Below are 20,401 nucleotides of genomic sequence, written 5' to 3' on the forward strand. Positions count from 1 at the left end.
CAAATACATAACAGAAAGCTTTTGAAAAATGTACTTGTCCTGCAGCTTTCAATTCAGTTAATTCAGGTATGAAGGGATGTCAATAACAAAACATATATTAAATTGTATTAAATAGTGTGGGACTTTATTTGTGGTTATTTAAAGCACTTGCTTCATCTCTGTTCTCCTCTCTGTTAACAGTGTAGGGGAGCGGATCAATGCGTCAGGATTCTGATCATATTGAGCTCGGAGGTTTATTTTTCTGTGCCTTCATTTCAGATTTGAATGGGAACAGATTTGGGATTCGTCACGTAGTGGTGCTTCATATTGTCACTATTAATAATCGCAAGCGGGAATAATAAACATTGTCAGAGTCTGTCCGTTCTCGGTCGACAGCTCTGGTTAAGCTGTCCACGTTTCTCATATTGGAGCACGTCATGTGAAATAACGTCTTCCTCCCATCTCTCCCGTGTGTGTGTGTGTGAATACGGCACTCGAGTCAAGGGTGACGCATATCGGAATACACATACGTGATTGGCCGAGTACCATCACAGGAGACGGTTTACAACGCATGGATTTGGTTGTGTGTATTTCCTGGACCGCTGAACGAGTGCCCAAAACTATTTTAAATCCATCAACACGACGCTATTAATGGAAACCTGATCTTTGTTCTCTCCTTTGAGTCTGCTACATCAATTATAGTATTCAAGGTATACTGTACATATCGGTCCTCTCCCTCACGAGAGAGCACAGTCAATGGATAACAGAGTATATTAAATATAAATGTGCCACATGTGTTGATCGGCCTCCTGTACGTCCTCGAGGCGGCTCTGGGAACGATCTGATCTCCCAGCTGTGATGTGTGCGGATTTGCGCCTCTCCGTCCAGCGTGTATGACGGAACGGTCCATTGCTCCGGGCTGAAAGGTCATTTAAAGGCCAAACATCCAGACCTCTCATCTCCACCCCCTCCTCCTCCTCCTACTCGCCGCTCTCCTGCCTGAGAACCCGAGATAAACCTACACATGCCAGCCTCAAAGGACCAATAGTCGTGATTTATCGTGAGCCATTTGGTACCTGAACGCCTATGAAATTGTAATGAACTTGATTATGCTTTTAATGAAGTGTGAGAGGTTCTTCAGAAACGATTACGGCCGTGCTCCGGCTCACGGCTAGAGGACTGTGGAGGGGGGAAGGAGGCGTGAGAGAGAAGGAAGGAATGGAGGATTGTCACGAACAATGAAGACTTCTGCTCCTCTGCTCGCCAGACACTGTATGGCGAGCAGAGGAGCAGACAGGGGCAGCTCGCTTCTTCGGAATAGATTACAGGGGCGTTACACCTCGCATCCGAGGTGACTTGACCCGACCAACCCCATTTCAGTTCCTCCCTGCTAAGGGATTTTCCTCAAAGCGGCATGCTGACGTGGTACATTACATTCAACAGCCTGCAGCCTCATAGGTCATATTTTGCATACATATTAGACGTCGAGGATGATTCTAACCTTTCCGTGTCCAGGGTGCTCCCGTTCAGACGGGGGAAACATTATTGTTCAGTAATTTCACACACAAATCTCCACTCTCCCATGCTGCTTCCTCTTTAAATACCACATGATGAGGTAAGTGGCTGCTGAAAGGGCAGACTGACAGCACCGGAGCAAACAGTGGCTTTTTGCTCCAATTATTATTGTACGCTAAGTGACAAATTGTAATGAGCTACTTTATGGATGCACAAAGGTCAAAGATCCGGATTAGTTTTAAAATACAGCAACAAATACTGGTGTTATGGTGTCACTATTCCAGTTTATTACAAATGGGGTGTTATTTGCCACTATTTCCAGGTATAATAACATTGTACAGAGCAAAGTAATTGAACCTTCGCTGGCCCCGCTGCTTCTCCTTTAAATGGCCAGAGCCATAGAGCCCACACTGTCACTAACTCACGGAATAAATATGTTCTACTTTTCAGAAAAAGCTAAAAAGTGATTTCAGAGAAAAGCAGACAGAATGAAAAAAGCAGCATGTGCTACATTCAGGATAACTTCAGTAGCCAGCGTAGACGAGCTAACGCTAGTTAGTGATGTGCTGACGACACTTGTTAATGTTACGAGTATCACCGATAGTGCATCCTATAGTCTATTTGCCTTGGCTGCCCTCCTTGAAATCTCATTTATTGGGCCTTTTTAGGACTCTAGCATCACCCTTGAGCAAGAGGTAGGAGTACTCCGAGTATTATGTACTATTACACCATGTTAAAGGATTTAGCTTAGCTTATTTAGAAAAAACTTTATTCCAATTGTAATACATAATTGAAATTTGACTCTTTCTCTTTTAGGAGCAGTGGGCTGCTGTGAAGCTGGGGAGCAACATGGGGTTCAGTGTCTTGCTCAAGTGCACTTACACATGCAAACTGAAGGACGACAGCCGCCCCATGGTACCATTACTGGGGCTGCACCTCGCACCTTCTGATTATTTTTATTATCCATTAATCTGGTGATTATTTTCTCATTTAATAGATGAATTGCTTCTGCTATAAAACATCAGCAAAGTATAACATATGCTCCCCACAATGCTTTAAGCCCACATGTGGCATCTTGCTCGTAATGGCTGATGCACAGACCTAAACCCAAAAGTATTAAATGTTCAATCATATAAAACAGAGACATTCTGTGGCATTTAGCAGATTACAAAAAGCATTAAGACGTGGTGAGGTAGATCAAAAATGCATTTATTTTCTACATAAGAACACGACTGTACATCCTGAGGGTCTTGATGAGGAGTTGTCTTCTTCGCAATGGAGAACTTTATCACATCTGTTGCTTAATTCAAGTCAGCCCATCTGTTCCTTTTTTTTTTTGGTGTGTAAATACACTCGTGCATATGGATTAAAACACTCATTCATAGGTGCGAGCATAAATGTATGTATTGTTTATGTATTCAATCTGGTATCCATGTAGGTCATGTGATCACACCCAGGGGGCTGATGAGTTCACACACAACACTGCCTCTCTCTTCCTTTCTCCTGATTGGTCATTGGTGTTGGTATATTAGTCCTTTGACCCAAAGGTCATGTCGTCCACAGTTTGTCAGCTATAGCACAGCGATCCCGCTGATTCTTATTCTACGCTTTATAAACAGCCAGGATTCAAGAGTGCAAACCCTTTTTCTGTCATACAGAAGGAAGTCCTTTCATTAGATAATCTGGAACAAGGGAACATTTTGCAGTTTTTCTTGAAAGGATAAACTACATTTGAATAGACTATCAGCTTATCCTGATAGTGTTAATAACTTTGCATATTTTTCTTTAATTGTAAACACAGAAATGATAATACAAGTAAATGTAAAAGTTAAAATGTGATTTTTTTTTTTTTTTACACGTTTCTGTATGAGCGCACAGCGATGGTAAATCCGGTGGATCAAAGTTCAACCAGGACGATACAACTTGGAAGCTTCTAAAAGGCCCATTTCGTAGATTTATTTTTTCTTTAATTTTTTTTTTGGGGGTTTGCTTAAAATCAATTTAATCTTCACGTTCTCCATTCTCAGCAATAACCACGGTGAGTGCGATGTCATTATTATTGACGCACACAAAGACTAAAGCCACAAAACAGGAACCCAGGAGCGTCCTTCCACCATCTGAAAGACCAATTGAGAAGTATTCCACTGCAGGAGGCGTCTTGTTGGAGCCAATCAGAAAGAAGGGATGAATGCAGATGTTTCATCAGTCAATTTGCGCTGCACCACTTATGGCGATGATCACAGCTGAACCTGTGGCTACAGTCTGCTGCGGTAGCTGTCACTTTGAGTGTATCCGTCGCCATGCTGAGGCTGTAACACTGTCTGCAAGGTCTCCGAAGCTGTTAATCAACTCCTCTCTAATGTGTTGTTCACACCTTCTCCCTCTCCCTCTCCCGACTTGGTGGATTTCTATCTCAGACAGGGCGCTTGGCGGAGAGATCGCTGTCGCTAATTTGTTGTGGCAATATTAATTAATGATCAGCCTGTCACAGCTGTTTATATTGAGACAGATTAGAAGTGGGAGAGATTAGACAAAGAAAACAATCTGCGAGAGGCTCAGCGGCTGACAGGGGTCACCTTCACGTGTCTGAAATCATATTCAATTTGTCAAGGTGGAGGCGGGGAAATAACTCCACTTGACCAGTCTGTATCCTTCTCAATATGTGTTGGTTTAGAGATAACTGAATCTATTAATGTTTGCACCGAAAAAAATCAACTAAAAGACAATTTACAGTCGTGTTTGATCCCGGCTGATGTGATGAGATATTAAAATGCTCTGGCTTGTTTCATATGTTTGTGATAACCACAAGACAAATGCGCTGGAATTTTTCTCTCCTCTCTTCTATCTCCCCTCAACCTCTCCCCCATTAATCCTGATCTCCGTCCTGCACGTGTGTCCTCAGTTCTGACCCGCTGACCTCCATACAGACTATGTGCCCCCCCCCCCCCCCCCCCGACAGGCACACACAAGTCTCAGTTGACTTGGCAACGACGCGGCGCATTCTGGCGGCGAGGGGAGATAAAGTGGCCAATCAAGGCCTGAACAGTGGGGTAATGATTCCACTTGGTGAAATGGGTGTCAGGATTACTGCTACACTTTCTCACTTCACTGTGCAGGCTTTAATAGGGCAAAGACATTTCCGCTAACTAGAGTGCCACGGGCAAAATTCAAGAGCAGCTTCCCACTCGCTGACTAATAATGAAGACAGAGAGGGCTTTCACACCTGTAGTTCGGTTCATTTGGTCCGAACCAAGGGAGAAGAAAAAAACGTGACATTGTCGCATTTCTGGTCCGGGTTCCTGTTCACACTTGCTTATTACAAACAAACCCAGGGGAGTAAATAATATACAATTAATTCACACAACCTGAGATTGACATCCTGCATCATCAGAAATAACTGATTCAAGGTATTATTAGTATTATCAGAAGGCAAATCGACCGCGTGTTATGAATAATGACTAAACAGGTGAAGACAGGTCTGTACAAATAACTCTTTGTATGAGGCACATGTGGCATCTGGTACATGATTAAAGGGCTTATTACTGTGGGATTGCTGTAACACACTTTCTAAAGGACTTCCTGATTCAAGCACAGCAGTTTTACAGCTTTTGACTGACTAATCAAGGAAATTACCCGCACTTGTGTGCATATGTGTTGACTTGCATAAATAGGTTACATACATGATCGCATACTGAGTCATTTTAAGGTTGTGTCCCGACCAGATGGATGTATTAGTCGTGCTAAAGTCACATATCCGCAATCATAAAATTGAGTGGTTTGTTTGCTTTCCAACCACAAACGAACCGCACCAGAGTCGGCCTTCAGTCAGCTTTCACGCCAGCCCAAACGAGACCGGACGGACCCAGCAAACGGACCAGAGTTTGTTTAAACTGGACCAAACAGGTCAAATGTTTTAACCAATCAAAAACAGTATTACAGATTAAATAAAAGGGAGGATCCAAAGAAAATAAACTTAATGCTGGTAATGGTCTTGTTTTCTCATTTCTTATTATAAAATAATACAGTATGTAATATTCAGCCTCACCACAATCATTTTGTACAGTCCCTTAGAGAACTGGGCTTCATGGTCAGAGCGCTGCCACACTCATCAGATCAGAATATCGCCTCCTGAACATGTGCTGTTGAGCAAGGCAGTGAACTCCCTATACTAAGGGCCACGTGTGATTCAGATCCACTTAAATATCCCACAGGGGGATATTTGTTCCAGCGCTTCCGAAAACATAAAGTCCACCGCACAAACAATAAAAGCATTACAGACTCAATAAGACGAGAGTCACATACGCAGATCAACTTTCAAGCACATAATTTCACGCGTGGTTGAAAAATGTTCAACTCTCGCCGATCAGATCGACCGCAAAACTTGCAAAATAGATGCTCACCAATGCTCATTGCAAATAATGATAAAACAGCTGGGAGAGCTGCCTAATGCAGATGGCTGTGGTGGCACTGGGCCTGTCAATCAGCTATTAATAAGTAGAGTGAAGTCAGTCTAAGGCAAGATATCTCTGCAGAATGCAGTCTCATTTGATTTCCCTGAATAATTGAAGGTTAAATGATGGAATCAGAAATCAAAGCCCTTGCTGGAAGATAAATAGCTCTTTAATGTCAAGCACAGTGTGGCCCGATGCCTCATTTCTGAAATGATTGTAAGAAGTCTATTCCCACAGACATGAGCGTAGGAGGCACAGAGGAAAGTATAGGCTGTATCACTGCAGGGGGAAAAGTCTATTGCATTGTGTGGATGTGCACTAGTATGCCTCTCTTGCCACTCTCGCTGTATTATTCCTTAATATGTATGTAAAGCCGAATACAGCAGCACGCCGCTCCGAGACTTTAAATATTTCATTGGGGGTGGGAGTTCTCAAGCTATTGGTCATCCTGTTCAGCTAAGTTTGAAGGACGCCTCATCCTTATGTTCCACTCTGTTGAGTTAATGCAACATCCTCATATTACTGCCCTGTCTTCCCCTATTACGTCCATTGACCCCCATCGATATACAGTACTCACGTGTTGAATCCCTCTTCTTCTCTGCATCCCCATGTATTCTTACAAGAAGGAAGTAGCAGTGCTTTGTCACCTACCCTGTTTTTTTATACTACAGATGACCACATTTTGGTCTTATTGGATGTCATCTTTGAACTAATCACTTATAATAACAATAATCTTTGCTTACAAATTATAAAACAAGCTGTGTGTATATTACTAGCAAGTTGTCTAGTAATGAGGCTAACAGTAAAACCAGATGGCGACCTGGGCTTCTCAAAAGTGGAGCCAGCACGGACGTGCATTAAAACGGCCATCAGGGTGTGGCGCATCCGCTTGAAATGTCAGATTGTATGGAAGTCTCTGAGAATATGGCCGTACTTCCCACTTGATTTATTACCGCAGTAAACATTGTGAACATGAGTTTATGTCGGGCTCCCTTGTGATCGGAAGGTTAATACCAGAGACAAACTCAAGGTTTCAAAACCCGCAGCCCACAGACTGATGGGTGACATCGCTCACTTCAAACAAGGTAAACATTGCTCAGCTTAGTTTGGCATTTACAACGTCACTATCAGGTCTTTTTAATACCACATATTGATCACTCTCTTTTAAGCGAAGAGCAACACAGTAAAGAGGTTTGGCATCACAGGTGAAACCATTTTTTTCCCTTCAAATTATAAGGCCATTAACGCATGACCCAAACAACAAACAAATACAAATATGTATAACTTGTGAAACACCAGAGTCATGTCCGATAAAACCATATTCATCTAAGGTCAGGGCAGGAGTTGATGCTCTATACTGCATAGGGCCATTCACTTCTATCCTGCAACAGGTACGGCCGGAGGGAATTCTGGGATAAGAGAACGGATCAATGTGGCACACATCCTTGGGCATACCACCATAACATTTGCATTACTCTCAGGCTACAGCTGGCAACCACCCCCGCACCACGCTTCACATCTGCAGTGTAGTCAACTGCTGCCATGCAATCAGTGCTTGGCAAGAGAGGTTGGCTCGCATGTGAACATAAAGAGTGTGAGCGTGAGCTGGAGGGGTTTCATACGAACATTGCGCAACAGTTCGGACATGTAACCCATCATATCCACAAACACATGCCCGGTCAAATGTTTTTTCCGCACACGCATGCAAACATATACGTGAAGTTTGTGTGCTTTTGGCCTTTACCGGTGCAAATAAAATGCCTCTCGAGCCTGCCAGATGGCACGGCTGACTTTCAAGAATTTTCCACAAGCGAGTGCTTTCTGGAACTAAACGGGTGTGGAAAATCCTCTTAAAATCCTTTTAGACACCGTGGCAGCAGGGAGAAAAAGGAAGGAGAGAAGAAAAAAAATTCTCCCAGGCAAATGTGCAGGTTTGTTGGGTTGATGTCGCGCTCTGGGGAAGGACACCCTCGCCGGTCTATTTCTTCAAGGCTGGAAGAAGGATGTTCAGAGGACCTGTAGCCTGCAGGGTGTGCAGGAGCACAATATGGAGGTGCGCGTGTGGAACAGAAGGCTTCAAGGGAAGACTTTAGGGAAAGGACGCTTTGGATGTGCACCGTGTCGACGCATGGGCTTCGTTCTGTTCCATTCAAGACTTCAAGATTGTGGGGAACATTCTGTTGTGTTGCATTGGGACAGTGGAGGGGACATACGGTTTCAACATGCCAGTGACCTGGTCAGCTTGGATATGAGGTTAGATACTTTCTCTATGCAAACAATAGTAAACAGCTACAGACAGTGTGACTATCTACTCAGGGCAGTTTGACTTTTCGATGAAATTCTTCTGCTGAAATGAAGTTTCAAATGGCCGTCAACGTGTGCCAGCCAATCCAGCCACTATGTCTTTAGGCTCTCCAATTTCCTCAAGTTTCCCAAAAACTAGTTTCCTGGCTCTGATTGCTCTTTACATATTTGGGTAAATGAGCATGGGATTGGGCTCGGTGGTTTGTTTGTCGATTTACTCTTTGCTTTTCTATCTCCTTTGGGCAACAGATTGAATTAATGTTTGTAGACACTGTGATGCCACACATGAGGAAACAGGAGATCTTGCAAAATTGCAAAGCCCATCCAATTACAGTTCTACAAACACATACGAGGGAGAAAAAAAAACTAATTTGGGTGGCGATGCAGATTTCGCCTGTGTCAGAGGCACAAGGGCAATAATTACCTACATTTACATGCTTTTCTATTTAAATAGTCCAAAAAACAGAGACTGTTTACTCAAGAACCAGGCTTTGCAGAACACGCGCACACATATTTGCCATCTGTATTTTCATGATATGCACCCGTATCTTTTGACTCAACCTAAATGCCATCTTGCTTTATCATTGCTGCCACTATTTCTGCTCTTTTCAGCTCCTATCGCCTTTCCTCCTTAATTACTTGTTGTAGAGTGTTTGGCTTTTCGCTCCCCGCCTGCTGTTTTGGTCATTACAGGCCCCTGTAGGAAGTGGAGGAGCTGCCAAAGCTTAGCAGAAAACAGGCGCTCGGGATGTGTCTGTACTCACCTGGGGTAAATGAGGACAGCTCTTCCTGCTGGCTTTGAGGTCTGTCCTCCCCTCTGGGGCCGTCCGGATGTTGAAGAGGGCCTGAAGAGCACACTGGGCCGCCTGGGTCTTGGCCAGCTTCTTGCTGCGACCGCAGCCCTCAAATATACGGCCGTCCACGCGCACCGCCATCACGAAGCTACGCAGCCTTCGGCCCTCAGCTCGCTCTGAAAGGCAGGCGTAGCGCAGGCCCGGCCGGAGCTCATTGAGCCACGCCACGGCGCTCTTGGGGGCCTCTGGCTCGGCAACAATCCCACCGAGCCTCTGTTGAGCCTGCACCATCAGGTCCAAGGTATGGCGGAGCAACCGTCCATGTCTCAGGAGCTCGCTCGACAGCAGCTCGCTCTCTGCTGCTGAGTCGCAGAGAGAGAGGCCGTCGGAGCACGGCGAAGATTCAAACTCCTTGAAGAGCGTGTCGGGGAAGTCCGCCTGATCGGAGGTGAAGTCGGCTGAAGGGTTTGAGATGTTCCCCATGGCCAGGTGGGCTTGAGGAGCGTTGGGGAACTGGACGAAGGACTTGAGGGCCAGCTCGGCGGCCTTCATCTTCGCTTTCTTCTTCGTGGGGCCCGTGCCCTCAAATGTCAGCCCGTTCACCTCGACAGCGATGGAGAAGACGGGAGCGTGGACCGGGCCCGTCTGAGACACCATGCGGTACTGCAGGCCCGGCCGGAGCTCATTGAGCTGCACCAAGGCGTTCTTTGGCGCTTCGGACCAGGACAGCTTCTTATAGATCAGGCGGAGTTCACACAAGTGGCCGTTGTTGTCCTCCTCCAGCGGCCGCTTCCTCTTCAGACCGGAGCCGTCACTTCTTGCAGAGTCGGAGCAGAACATGGACTGGCACTCTGCAGATCCAATGGAGCGATCCTCTAGGTTCCCAATGTTTCGGTTCTCCTTCACCTCTGCACTGCTAGTGCCTGAAAAGCAAAACATTGTGAAATGTCAAAAGTGATCATTATAGAAAAAAGGGGGGGAAAAGCAACTATTACTGCGTGACACTCACACGTATCATGGCTGAACCGAATGAATCAAGGGAACATGTAGCCACTTTATACACAATGAAATGGTAATGAACAAATCCACAATCATCTCCCTGAGCCGAGCTCACTTCATACCACGGGGCTCCATCATCTTTTACGTGTTTTAAAATCATAACACAAATCCCCCCCACGTTACGGGGACATTATCTGCCAAATAATTCTTTAATCTGCCACCAAAATTGGTTCTGAATCTGTCATAAGTGGGAACCATTGGCCCCCGTGGCCAATGCGGAGCATCAATCCTTTTTGTAATGGGGGTGGGGATCACATCGAGTGGCAGACATTCCATGAAAGGATAAAATGTCAGGAGCCCGCTTTATTTCACACTTCTGTCCTCCGTGAGAGCAAAGCCTGAACAGCTGCGATACGCTCTTCAAACCTAGTTACGGGGAAGTGGTGGCGTATTGCATTTCTGATGGGAAATGAACAAAAATGGGGGGTTCAGATCCTGCCACAAGAATGTTAATAGTGGGATGGGAGGCTGGGATCAAGTGCTGACATTCCGAGGTGGGCTGAGGCAGATTTAGATGCATGTAGAGGCATGCAAGTACCTATCTAATGACTTATTTATCACACTCAAAATCTAATATTCAATAAAGATAATACAGATTTGAACACACACGCTGACATCCGTGAGTCATCAAAGACGCCGTTTCCCAAATAATTAATTATGTGGGTGACAGACAGATCATTTCCATATTAGGCCTGCCACCGAGGGAATTAGCGCGGCGTGCTGACAGAGAGGAAGAAAAAGAGCTTACTTAAACTGTCCTCGTCCTCTGTGCTGCTGGTCCCGGGGCTTATGTACTTGAAGGGGGCGATCAATGCTGACAGCATACTGACTTTCTCTGGATGAGAGACAAGAGACAAGCAGAGTCAACAAGAGGGCAGCGGCGGAGATGTTTTGATAGTTTTATCGATTAGAGGCGCAGATCAGCGTCGGCCCAACACGGGCGACAGGGCGCCCGCATCAGGAAGCAAACCAGAGGCTGCACATGCACACAGAACAACGGTCCAACTAAAGACATGAAGGGAAGTGCTATGAACACTGGGCCTCATGCAAGAACAGTTTCATCCTAATGTTAAAATGTTTATTGTTGTTGTCTTCCTATGAGGTTTGTACTGCGTGTGTTCCTTCAACAGATTCACTAAACTCTCTTTACCGGGACAAACTTGTTGTAAATCACTTGTTTCAACGTGACTGATATGTCCCCTGCTCACAATGTAAACATGTACGCATGAGCTTGATCGACGGGCCTACATTTATTGCCGTAAAATGCGGCAGTCATTGGAGATATTACGGATCTGAGACAATTAGATGAAATTCACAGAACAGCTGTCAATGCTTTAGTCAGAGCAGTATGATCTTATCATAGTCATGTGACACAGATATTAGAAGAGAGAATATAGTGTATTGGGATCTTTTTTGTGAAGAGAGCGGTCTGTTCACAACCTCAGGTGTGAATTCAGTACGTATCTGTGGCAGCTGTCTCCAATCTGGCCTCGGCTGCTGACTGATTACCAATCAGTCAGAGCAGCTGACTGATTACCAACCAGCCAGCAGCCGAGGCCAGATTGGAGACAGCTGCCACAGTATCTAAGCGAAACTTGGTACATTTTAATCGGGTCATAATTCAATGAAATCCACACAATAATTTCACGAGTATTCATCCGATAGCTCGCTCTTGTCAGCCACACGAAGCTCCGCCCACAGTCCCGCCGCAGATTTTCTAACTGACAGCCGATTGATTTTCATTTTGACGCAAACAAAGCATGTCGGTCCTGAAAGGAGAAAGCTGCCTCGCAGCTGTTGGTGAAAACGAACACGCTGATCTCTGACGGGCAACATGAGAAGAAAATACCTTGAGCAATCCATATTGTATTTCTTTTGTTTACTTTATTTTGTATCTAGGCCTTTTAAAACACGCACACTCAAACACACACATAGACACACACACACACACTATGTCTCCAGTGTTAAACTTCCTTTCTTTATGGCTAACTTGTCCACAGTGGCTTCCTCCTGCTCCTCCCCGGGGCCTGCTGCTGTCCAGGTGTGCGTGTTGTTTACAGTATGAAGCCCTATTAGGGCCATCGCTTGGTCTGGTGCACTCCATGCAGCGCTGAGCAGAATTGACAGACCAGTCTGGCTCCTTAATTACAACACCCCTCCTCTCCTCCCCACACCGGCTAATGATCAATAAAAGAGAGAGGCAACGAGAGGGAGAGATAGAGAGAGAGAGAGCGAGAGTAGCTGGAGGTGGACAGAAGTAAGAGGGAGGTGATGCAGGAGGGGAAGAAAAAGCTTGAGGAAGAAGATGAGCCAGAATGAGTTTGTGTAGGTGTACAGAAGGCCAGAGGGTGTGCCTGGGGGTCAAGACGCCCTCTGAGCTGCCCACTTCTCCTCTCCACCACAGTCCTGGAGCAGAACTTAATGCCATGTGCTAAACGCTGCATAAACGGAGGGCACATTACATTGCAATAAACATGTTTTGATAAGGGCGCAAGGTTGTGAACAAGCTGGGCCTCTCTCTCTCTCTCTCTCGCTCTCTCGCTCTCTCAACAGCACTAGAGGGGCTCAATGAGTCACTCTGACACACATGGATACACTCTGAACACTGAGGCTGGAGCTGGTCCTGGCGGGCCAGCATTACAATACAACCATTTGCATTCTGACCTAATTACGGACTGAAGCCCAACACAAGCAGCAATTTAGGGCTAAACGACTCCCTTGGCCGACAAGGTCATTACCCGGACCATTTTCAAATCAGTCTATATTGTTTTTAAAGCCCTGAAGGCCCTTTTTAGCGGTGCGAAAACATGGTCTGGTGTGTTTACAAGGCTGGGGGGGGGGGGGGGGGCAAAATGAGAGGTCTTGGCTTGGACAGCATATCTTAGCCGGTTCTCACGTTTGTTGCACACAATATACACAGTTCTTTGACAGCTTTTGTGCCGTGAAAGACAAATGTTCGCATCAAGCATGAAATTGCAGGTAATTAACAAACAGGAGTTTCACACTGTGGCCTGAAATGACTGTAATGTATATCTGAAGTCCGCCCACTCAACAGCTTGTGCCAAGTCAAAGGGACCCGCTGGGCAAGAAGACATGAGTTTGTGTGACCAGATGCACGCAGAGTGTACAACATATGAGCATGAACAAATGTATCTCATTAGAAAATTAACTGATGCTGAGAGCACGCACATGTACAGGTTTAGAGCACGCAGGCAAAGCGCAGTTTTAACATCTGGTCACCAAAAAGGACCAGAAAGAAATGTTTATGATTTTCACTGTGATGATAAGTATTCTGTTAATTGGACGCCGGTCGGGTTAACCGGCCCTGATGCTACGTTTGGCCTTTTGAACCTGCTAGAGAAACATTTATCCACTTTAGTGCTAAAGTGGATAAATGTACTGTCGGGTCAAAAGACTTCCAAGAGGGAGACGTTTTACACCTGGCATCAACCTGGCATCTGTATCTGGATAAGCATCAACACAAAATGAATGCATGGTGCAAATCCATTGAAATTGGGTCTTGACCCGGTGAATGCAACTCGTACAACTCGGCCGGCGTCTATTCTTTGCTGCCTCAAATTGTTCTGCAGCCAACAAACTATAGTTTTTCTATGTCGATGGTTGTTAACGTGACTCATAAGGAAGATAACATGTTCAGGCAAACAGGAGGATCTTTTGGTTGTGTCTCCGTAATCTCTGACTCCAGGAGTGGCCATTGCCGCCTGAAAAAGCAGCAGGCAACAGGTAAGCTTTGTTGGGTTGTGAAGTAAAGTGTTTACATTTTTTTGGAAACACGCAAATAAGAGCAATTGTATAATCGCAGATCCCGCTTTCGAATTTGAAAGGTTATTTTGGCCGTTTTTTTCGGGTAATCGGTCATAAAATAAAGTATTGGCCTGCGCCAGAGGAAAAGTTAAGGGATAACCAAGGTTCTTACATCCATCTGGGAAACAGGGCAATTAATTCAATAGTGTACACACCCGAAAAGACCAATGAGATAAAGGGGAAAGTAATTCTATGCTCTCGCTCCAGTGTTAGACACTTCACTGGGCTGCAGAAAAGCCTCAATCGACCCTTTTATTCTGTATTCATAGCATTTTATCATACGTTCAGTCAGAATAAACCTCTGTAGGTGTGCAAGTCACACAAAAAAAAACCCAATTCTTCTGACTTTCAATGGGCTGCAGTTCATTTCAAATGTCTCAGGGAGTAGCTGTTGAGTAGAAAGCATCATCATGTTTGCAATAACTCGGATGCCGAATCAACTGCACAGTGGTAAGCAGTGCAGTTTAGAGGTCATCCTCCAAATGCCACCTCTGATCGTTTTTTGATAGCTTTATGAAGCGCCGGTACAAACACACTTCACTCTGATTTATGGGTGAGCTGTGTACAACGTCAGAGGCAGTTTGTGTTCGGAGTTTGCGGTATGTGTGGCGTGATTGATTTTCCTAAGAGACATGCAGCATACTTTGGGCCTTTTAAGAGGGAAAACACAGCTCACAATGGATGATGATGGAATGGGTTTGTTTTGCAAGCATTACACATGGACAGCAATTGGCACATAATAATGTCCTTAATAATGCCCTGTTGGAAATGGAAGTAAGTTTCCAGGAAATAATTGTGTAATTTGATACTAATTAAAGGTACAATGCAACTTTCATTCAAACCCAAGCAAATATTTATCATATTGGTAAAACTGAAGGCTGATTCATGGCATGTCTAGCTGACCTGCTGTGCACTAAATAGTCTCAGTAGGTTATGAATAACGATGTATTTTGATACAAAAATTATTTGTTTAAATCTTCTTCGTTTTTTTTCGCGGCGACATTGTTGTTTAAAAGTGAACAAAAATGAAATAACCTCAAGCCAGTGACCTTACACGACAAAGAAAAACCTGAACCCACCAATCACCAGCGCTGGCGTGGCCACTGTTACCTTACGTGCCCTTCACGGTATCTGTCATCCACCCCAGCCAGCCGAATGGATGAGACAATGCATGCCAATAGTCTCCATCCCCCACCGCACCAGGACGGAAAAGCCAGAGAAGAGACCAGGTTAGATTTGGAGAGCCTTGGCCAAGCACTCCTGATAGTGACAACACTGGTGATGGTGTCCATTCAAAATGAGCCTCTCTCTCTCTCTCTCTTTCACACTTCCTGTATCAGTTCTGAGGAGAAGGGTAATGAGCCCAGTCAGATTTCCCCATGGCTCAGCATAATGGTTCAGATGAGCGACGGGAGACATCAAACAGGCGCTCGGGGAAATCACTGACTCTCTCTCTCACTTCTGAACTCGTAACATCCGGGGGCCTACATGAAAATAAAAAAATAAAAGTCCATGCATGTTAAGATTTCATCCTGCCATTTAGCCATCAGTTCATTTCCAGGAAAAAAACCCTGCAGAGGCCGATTGACAAAACAGCAAATATATGTGCAAATACAAACTCCAGAGCAACAAAAGCCACCGCGGAGCTGTCAACATCTGCAGAACATCACGCCCTGCGAGAAAAGAGCATCGAATGCCTCGGAAGTCGAGTGTCCTTGATTCCTCTTTCCTTCGAGTGTTAAGAGGGAGGGACTGAGATGTGAGGGGAGGACGCAAGTGATACTGGTGGGCGCAGGTAAAGGGCATCGAGTCGCATCGAGACTCTGCGGTGCAGGACTGGGACTGCGCTGTGAAAGTAAGACTCATTTAGAGTTTAAAAATGTAAAGAGTGACCGCTCACTTATACGTGTTGTTGTATTTTTAAGTTCAAACCCCAAAAAATCTATCTGTTATGGGATAAAACGCATGGGATGAAGGAATGTTAATGCCCTCGAGCACTGCAGGCCTGATCCCACATTCCTATCACCAGCAGCCTTTATACGGGCGTGGATTCATCGCTCAACACCCCCCCCCCCCACCCCCGGGTGCAGCGGGTTAGGCTTTCAAAAGTTAGCCCAAAAGTTAATTCCAACGACAAATCCACAATGTGAGACCCGATGAACATCGCGGTTCTCTGCGACGATGCATTAGCACAGACTGATGGATATGTAGCACCTGATCAGTGGCAGTGAGGCCATCTGCTTTACATTTGCTCCCGTGGACATGGGTGCCAAGGACAGACCGTCTGGTGGACGCTGTCTTTCTGTGCCGATGTGACGAGCTTCACACAATTGTGTGTTGAGTCGTCATGCAGACACAGTAACAGCAGCAAGCCCGTCCTTTAGAATAATTATAATTCAATAAATGTAGATTAGTTGTTCTCACAACACTCAAGAAGCGAAATCATACGTTGCAGTTCAACATATTGCTCAGTGTATGTGCTTCATTTCGATTATTGTCAATACGCCATTCTGCTGTTGCAGTTTTGCTACTTTAACCCTTGTGTTGCATTAGGGTCATTTTGACCCGAATCAATATTACACCCTCCCCCCGCTTTAGGATTAATTTGACCCCATTCAATGTTTAATGTCGGTGTTCTTTCGGTAGTCAACAAACAAACATAAAGTGCCTCACACTTAAACTTGGAAAACAATATTAATTCTAATAATTTTCTGGAGGTTTTAATTGCTGGCGTCAAATTGAACCCAAAGGGTAAAATATGTTTGTAAATATAAAGGTAACAGGAGGGTGAAACATTGAATCGGGTCAAAATGACCCAAAGGCGGGGGGAGGGTGTAATATTGATTCGGGTCAAAATGACCCTAAAGCAACACAAGGGTTAAATCAAATCTCTGCTGTAATATATAACTTTTTTGCTGCATTACGTTACTGTAATATATGAAACAATAAAAGATACGATTCAGAGCCTTTTGGAATTCACGGGCAGCGAGGGCCACTTTCCTCCGAGCTGGCAGCCGAATACGATACGGCACCCCGCTGTGGAGTGTATAGAGCAGAACAACTCCAGTGGACATTGAATCATATTAATCATAGTGTGGCCCATGGCTAATATGGAGGCATGTGAACAACGGCACCTGAAAGAGCTGCGGAGGCCTTTTCATGAAAAGAGAGGCAGGTAAAGGAACACGTCACCCGAAGTGAACGTGTTGAAATGCGAGGCCCGGAGACGGGGGTCGGAATATATTTGAGTTCCATATGCTGTCGCCGTCCCTCAAAATACCTTTAGGCAAATAAAAGCAAACACTCAATGACTTCTTCCTGTATTTTTTTTATGTATTTTTCAAAGTACAGATCACGATCGCTACCTGATAAGTGACGGAATTAATGCACACTCGCTTCTCTTCTGAACGGAATATTAATGCAGGCTGCCATCCATGAGAATGAGTCATTTACAAGCACGGGGAGGAAGCCGGGGACTCAAACCTGGATGAGGTTTGTCGCCTTGCTCGTTTGATAACAAGCAGGAGGAGTGTATTTACAAGGCAGAGCGGGCGAGATAAGTCTGCCGGTGTAATGACACTAAGCAGGTCAGGAATGTCTCTGCCTCCGGGCGTGTTGCTGCTCCTCTCCCCCTCCTGTTATCCCCCGCTCTGTCACCGGGGCTGTGCTCCCTCGTGCTGCGCGGCGCCGCCATCTGCGCCCCTCGACGTGAGCGTCAACTCCCCCACCCCGTGTTCGTGGAGGCCTTCTCGCCAGTGGCGGCTGGCCAAGGTGGGCCACGGAGCCACCCACCTTGAGCCAAAAAATATATTTAAAAAGCTTTCATTTACTTTTTGCAGGCACGTGCACAGATAGACCCCTAGTGGTGCTCAAGCACCAGCCAGTTTGCCCTGGATGAGAAAAGTGCCCTTTCTGCTGGAGCCACATTTTTTCTTCATTATCAGTATTTAAGAATAAAAGTTACTCTCTCTGTCATCAAGTCCCCCCAAATGTGTATGGATATCTGTCGGGGCCCTCCCTCCTCCACTTAGAGCGCAGTAAACGCAAGAAAAAACAACACTTGTAATAACTATACTTACTAATTGAGAATGAGGTCATGCCAGGAAATATCAGACTTCCGTGAAAACGTTATAAAGCCTCAGTCTGATATTTCCCAGCATGAACTCACTCTGGGTTAGTAAGTAGTTATTACAAGTGTTGTTTTTTCTTGCATTTACTGTTTTCATCGGAGCGGTCGAGGTTAGTAAATCGTTTATTATATGACATTTTTTCGCTCCTAATGTTTTGTAAATAAAAACAAATTGTAATATGTCATTTTGTTCAGCTCTCATGTCCTTCCTAGCAACCAATTACTTAACTTCAAGTTACAGTGATCAATAGAAAAATCATTTTGCCGATGGGTGCCCTTTTTGGGGGGTTTGAGCACCTGCCCCCCAAAATGTCTGTGCACGTGCCTGCTATTAAGTATAAATTATTCAAATTGTAAATATTTATGTTTTGGAGATATGGAATATACCCAGTAGTATTTTGTAAAAACGGATATCTGCACAAAGTATATGCTTCTCCTGCACTTCTTGTCCTCTCCGCCTGTCTGCATGTCTCAGCTGTGCTGAGGCCAGATCCTTCTGGCCCAGAAGAGACGGGTCTAAGTAGTTTAGCCAAATTACAGATTAAAGATATAAATGAGTGATATACAATTTAGCCAATCAGCGTCCTAGAATAGGTTTGGCTTTGCCCCCCCCCCCCGCCCCCCGCTCCCATGTCTCAGAATGAGGACGCGCTGCGGTCGCTTTCGCCCTCTCCTTTCGACAGTGAGCGCGTGACCACACCGACGCAGCACTCGAGCTGCGACGCGGTGCCCCTCTCCAATCTCAGAGTGTGTGGGAGTCAATCGGCAGGTGTGGGTGTTGGACACAAATTGGCCCGCTCTCGCCATGGGCTCCAACCTGCACGGCGGGCACGGACCGAGAGCAACACTCGCGATCTTGAGAGGAGAGATTTTCTTGGCTGCAACTTATTAAGAACTACAATGTCTTCTTGTATTTGCCCGTTTTTCGTTATTTCACTTTTATAAGCCGAACTCCATCCCCCCACCCACACCCACACACACACTCACTTGCTCCATCCTGTTTACCGGCCTCCCTCTCCTCTCATCAAATAAACCTGCCAGCTCCGGCGCGATGTTCCCCCGGTAGTGTTTTATGCTTCGCATTATGACACATAGAATCAGTCTGGCTGTTTGCTCTACTTTGTTCAGCACAAATTGCTGCACCGATGGTCGCGCCGAAAGCACAGATGGGACGTGGACAGTTTTGCATCGGCTGTTCCGTACCACGGAGCCCAACACATCTGGCATGCGGCGGGAAGCATCTTTGCACTAATTTGTTTGTCACTATACATTGAAGGGACTATCTGTCATCCTGCCATGCTTTGGTTGCTGCATGATGTTTGAAGAACATGACTAGTCATAAGTTTCGGGCAGCCCTGCTGGCTGGTGGCCGGCCTCTTGGGACTCGCTCACGGGAGCCATCTGACTACTGGAATGAAGGAGGGATGGGGATGTAGATGAGCGAAGGGAAAATAAAAAAAGAGTGGGAGGGGGTTTGGGAATTTTACGTTAATGCGACTGCTTCACCCTCAAGGAGAGGATCCAACACGTGTTGCTGCGTATCACGATTTAGTTATTGTCACATTTACCTCTCACAATACGTTGTCATTTCTGAACCAACGCCTCCTCAAACAGAGATGGACCAGATTTTCTGGGGTGGAAATGACGACAGTCAGTGGGAGTTCGTAAACAGCTGTTTCTAGGTCGCTCATTAAGCAAACATAAACACGCTGCTACAGCTGTTTTTTAATTTTTTAAAACCGTTTTAAATGGCTAACATTAGCCGAAACTCTTGATAGCATTCAGGACCAGCTTTTAAAACAGTGAGGAATGGACATTTGTGAATGTGTTTTTTTTTGCCTGGAGTTAATGATGTGCTACCTGGCCTTGAGAGATGGCAGTAAACTAGTTAGCTGGACGTGCTAACATTGGAGTGGATGCACGGTTGAATCCATTTCTTGCATTTGTGTCCCTTTTCGGGGGAGGGATGGGGGTTTGGGAAGGCTACAGATAAAACCAAGTGATACATTGGGACGGCTGCTGAGCATTGGTTGTAGAATTACTGTTTGTTGTCATGGGCCACATTCCCCACCCTGACGTGGGAAGATCTTGGTCTCCGCTCGAGGTTTCTCAGCTTGCCTTTCTGTACACACAATTCCAGAATAGTGAGAAAAAAAAAGATGAAAGAAGGTGATGAATGCAATCTGACAGCTCATAATATCCGCTTTCCCATTCTGTGCTCTACGTTTAGTGTGACTCAAAGTCAATTAAAGAACTGATTGATGTTGATGCGTTCAGACTTGTAGATTAAGCACCGGTCTGCTAGTTTAGTTAGTTGACGGCGTTGGTCTTCATGTCCGCCTTGA

General features: G+C 45.4%; 1 protein-coding gene across 1 annotated transcript in view; it reads right to left on the reverse strand.

Annotated features, from left to right (window-relative positions):
- adarb2 (adenosine deaminase RNA specific B2 (inactive)) overlaps positions 1–20,401 on the reverse strand; it is a 168,515-nt gene that overhangs the window by 51,307 nt on the left and 96,807 nt on the right. Inside the window, exons 2-3 of the mRNA XM_056434423.1 lie at positions 10,851–10,937; positions 9,014–9,966 (exon numbers count right to left, since the gene is read on the reverse strand). Coding sequence (XP_056290398.1) covers positions 9,014–9,966; positions 10,851–10,937 — 1,040 coding nt within the window. The remainder of the gene's footprint in view (positions 1–9,013; positions 9,967–10,850; positions 10,938–20,401) is intronic.

This window comes from Pseudoliparis swirei, chromosome 16 (assembly GCF_029220125.1).
Source record: "Pseudoliparis swirei isolate HS2019 ecotype Mariana Trench chromosome 16, NWPU_hadal_v1, whole genome shotgun sequence".
NCBI classification, from domain to species: Eukaryota; Metazoa; Chordata; class Actinopteri; order Perciformes; family Liparidae; genus Pseudoliparis; species Pseudoliparis swirei.